The 2,994-nt window shown below is 34.0% G+C and overlaps 1 protein-coding gene across 1 annotated transcript in view; it reads right to left on the bottom strand.

The window, feature by feature from the left end:
• Window positions 1-854: 854 nt before the first annotated feature.
• The window catches only part of LOC106875300 (probable serine/threonine-protein kinase tsuA), a 162,570-nt gene continuing 160,430 nt past the window's right edge, over window positions 855-2,994 (bottom strand). The window contains exon 16 of the mRNA XM_052965874.1: window positions 855-1,957. Coding sequence (XP_052821834.1) covers window positions 1,894-1,957 — 64 coding nt within the window. The 3' untranslated portion in view covers window positions 855-1,893. The remainder of the gene's footprint in view (window positions 1,958-2,994) is intronic.

Genomic DNA, 2,994 nt, shown 5'->3' on the forward strand with positions numbered 1-2,994 from the left:
ATATATATCTGTATGTATGTAAATATATTTACATACAAACATGCGTACTTACCTATTTATTTACCTATCTACCTACCAACCGATCTACCTAATTACCTACATACATATACACACACGTACTTACCTATGTACATACATACATACATACATACATACACACACATACATACATACATACATACATACCTACATACATACATATGTGAATAGATACACACACTTGGGTGGATGCATCGACAGTTCAACTAACACACACCTAATAAACCACATATTTACAAACAACAGGAACTCTTAATTCAAAAAGTCTCGTTGCTTTGTTAGCAACCAACTTGTACTCTCTCCAGAAGAACTGAAATTAAACTTAAAGAAAAAACATACATACATACATACATACATACATACATACGTACATACATATATAAACATTGTTGTTGTTGGCACTCCGTCGCTTACGAAGTCGAGGGTTCCAGTTGATCCGATCAACGGAACAGCCTGCTAGTGAAATTAACGTGCAAGTGGCTGAGCACTCCACAGACACGTGTACCCTTAACGTAGTTCTCGGGGATATTCAGCGTGACACAGTGTGACAAGTCTGACCCTTTGAAATTACAGGCACAACAGAAACAGGAAGTAAGAGTGAGAGAAAGTTGTGGTGAAAGAGTACAGCAGGGTTCGCCACCATCCCCTGCCGGAGCCTCGTGGAGCTTTAGGTGTTTTCGCTCAATAAACACTCACAACGCCCCTTCTGGGAATCGAAACCGCGATCCTATGACCGCGAGTCCGCTGCCCTAACCACTGGGCCATTGCCTCCACACATAAGCTATTTTTACACGCACACATATATGACTTATCTACAAATTGGTTTCTTATATGCACAGTATTTCTAAACAGACGGAATAATTTATTGAATGGACACCAGTGTATTATTGGTACATAAATTAATGATCCCCAAAGAAATGAAAAATAATATTGCTTCCTGCAGCCATTTGAAGTCATAACCAAGGGGGATGAAACCAGATGCTTTGATCGTAGATAGCAGCCATTTTACTTAGCCAGCACCCTTAATTCAATTCTGCTGAATGTTGCATAAACGTCACAGCATCCCCTCCTTTGAAGATTTGAACTATTTCGCTTAGGTATAAAGTCAATTAGACTTTTAAAATGTAATGATGTTAATTAGGACATATCAACACGAACAGCTACATTCAGAATACTTTTGTATTTCATATTTATCATAGCTGTACATTAATCATGGGTTCACATTGGTCGTAAGTAGACATTGTTCCTTGCCGTAACTTCGCATTAATCACAATTTCACAATGATTGATACTAGTCATAAATCATTGGTCCATATTGGTCAGAGGTTCATAATAATCATAGCTTGTATTAATCCTTGTCATACGTTAATATTGATCATCGTTTTCTCTGATTAACACTAGTCATAAGTTAGTACTGGTAATAAGTCAACACAGGTTCAAGATTTATACTGACGCAGAAAGTAAAAATTCACACTGAACACGGCTTAATACTAGTCATAAATCCACAGTCGTCATAAGACAACATTGGTCATAGGTATGTAAATACTGGTCCTACTATTCACTCCGATTGATAATTTCACACTGATTAACTCAATCATAAATCCACACTAGTTATAGTACACTGGTTCTGATCATAAGTTCATATCATTCTTAGCTTCATACTCATTACAGGCTGACACTATTTATTAGTCGATACTGATCATGTGTCTATTTTTGCTCGATTATGACCGAATCTACAAGTTAGAACAATTAGATCGATGTAGGAAATACTTTCAATTTTCCGGTTTGGCACGATAATTCTTCCAAAGGTCGCATGATGATATAAACAGGTTCTGCATCCTAGAAGTTTTCACGGTTAGCACGGCACCCAAGCCATAACAATTTTGTTGTATGTCACAAATACACCTTTGTTGGGTTTACTGAAAATATAAACATAAACAGCAATATAATCAGCTTCACCTCTAAAAAAACAAAAACAATGTATAATATAAAAAATGGTTAGAAAATAAATTTAACCTCCTGCTGCCTTACATCGTAGAAGAAATATTTCATGTAATATTAACCAATGAGCTATTCTTTAAACGATTTTTGAGATTTCGTAAAAAACTATTTTTCTAAAAATAAAAATTTCATCTTTTCTTGCTTCGTTCTTCTATTAACTTCTCTTAATTTAATCAGTTACAGTATTTCATCTATATCTTTTGTTATGCATCCACAGTATAGAACCGAGTATATTAAAGGCTTATAATACTGTATCCTACTCGTATTAGTAGTGCAATTAAGGTTATTTCTAATTAAGGTTATTTCTACTGATATTCTATAGAAATTAGAGCCATCTCTGAAAGTTACAACGTTTCGCATATACGTCTATACGTCTATGTAAGCAATGCAATCGAAGATTAAAAAAATAGATAATGGTCATGTATTATGGTTGTATAACGAAATACGGTGTTCCTGCCAACAATCAATGTGTTCATTCCAGTTGCCAGGAATGAGTTTAATATGTAAAATTGGTATATCCACTTATGTTACAACGCTAAATTTGATGACTGTTTAAGACATGTATTCGTGGATAGTTAATAGGTTGGATGTGGTGCTGAAGAAAGAGCAGTAACTCCTGAAATATGCACATATGCCCATTACCTGTCTTTTCTATCTTCGATCGCATTGTTTACATACACGTACGAAACGTAACTTTTAGTGCTTGCTCTAATTTCTATAGAAAATCTGTAGTAATAATCTTAAATAATAATAATCTTAAATAATAATAATAATAATAATAATAATAATAATAATAATAATAATAATAATAATAATAATAAACTGCCCATATCCTACGTAAAATACTGTCTATGTGATCTCAAATTTTAAAGCAAACACATAATTTTCTTATGGTTTCTTAAACATTCACTTGAACAAAACTGTACAAACACAAATATATGGTACCCTAGGCATA

This window comes from Octopus bimaculoides, chromosome 2, assembly GCF_001194135.2.
Source record: "Octopus bimaculoides isolate UCB-OBI-ISO-001 chromosome 2, ASM119413v2, whole genome shotgun sequence".
Taxonomy (NCBI): Eukaryota; Metazoa; Mollusca; class Cephalopoda; order Octopoda; family Octopodidae; genus Octopus; species Octopus bimaculoides.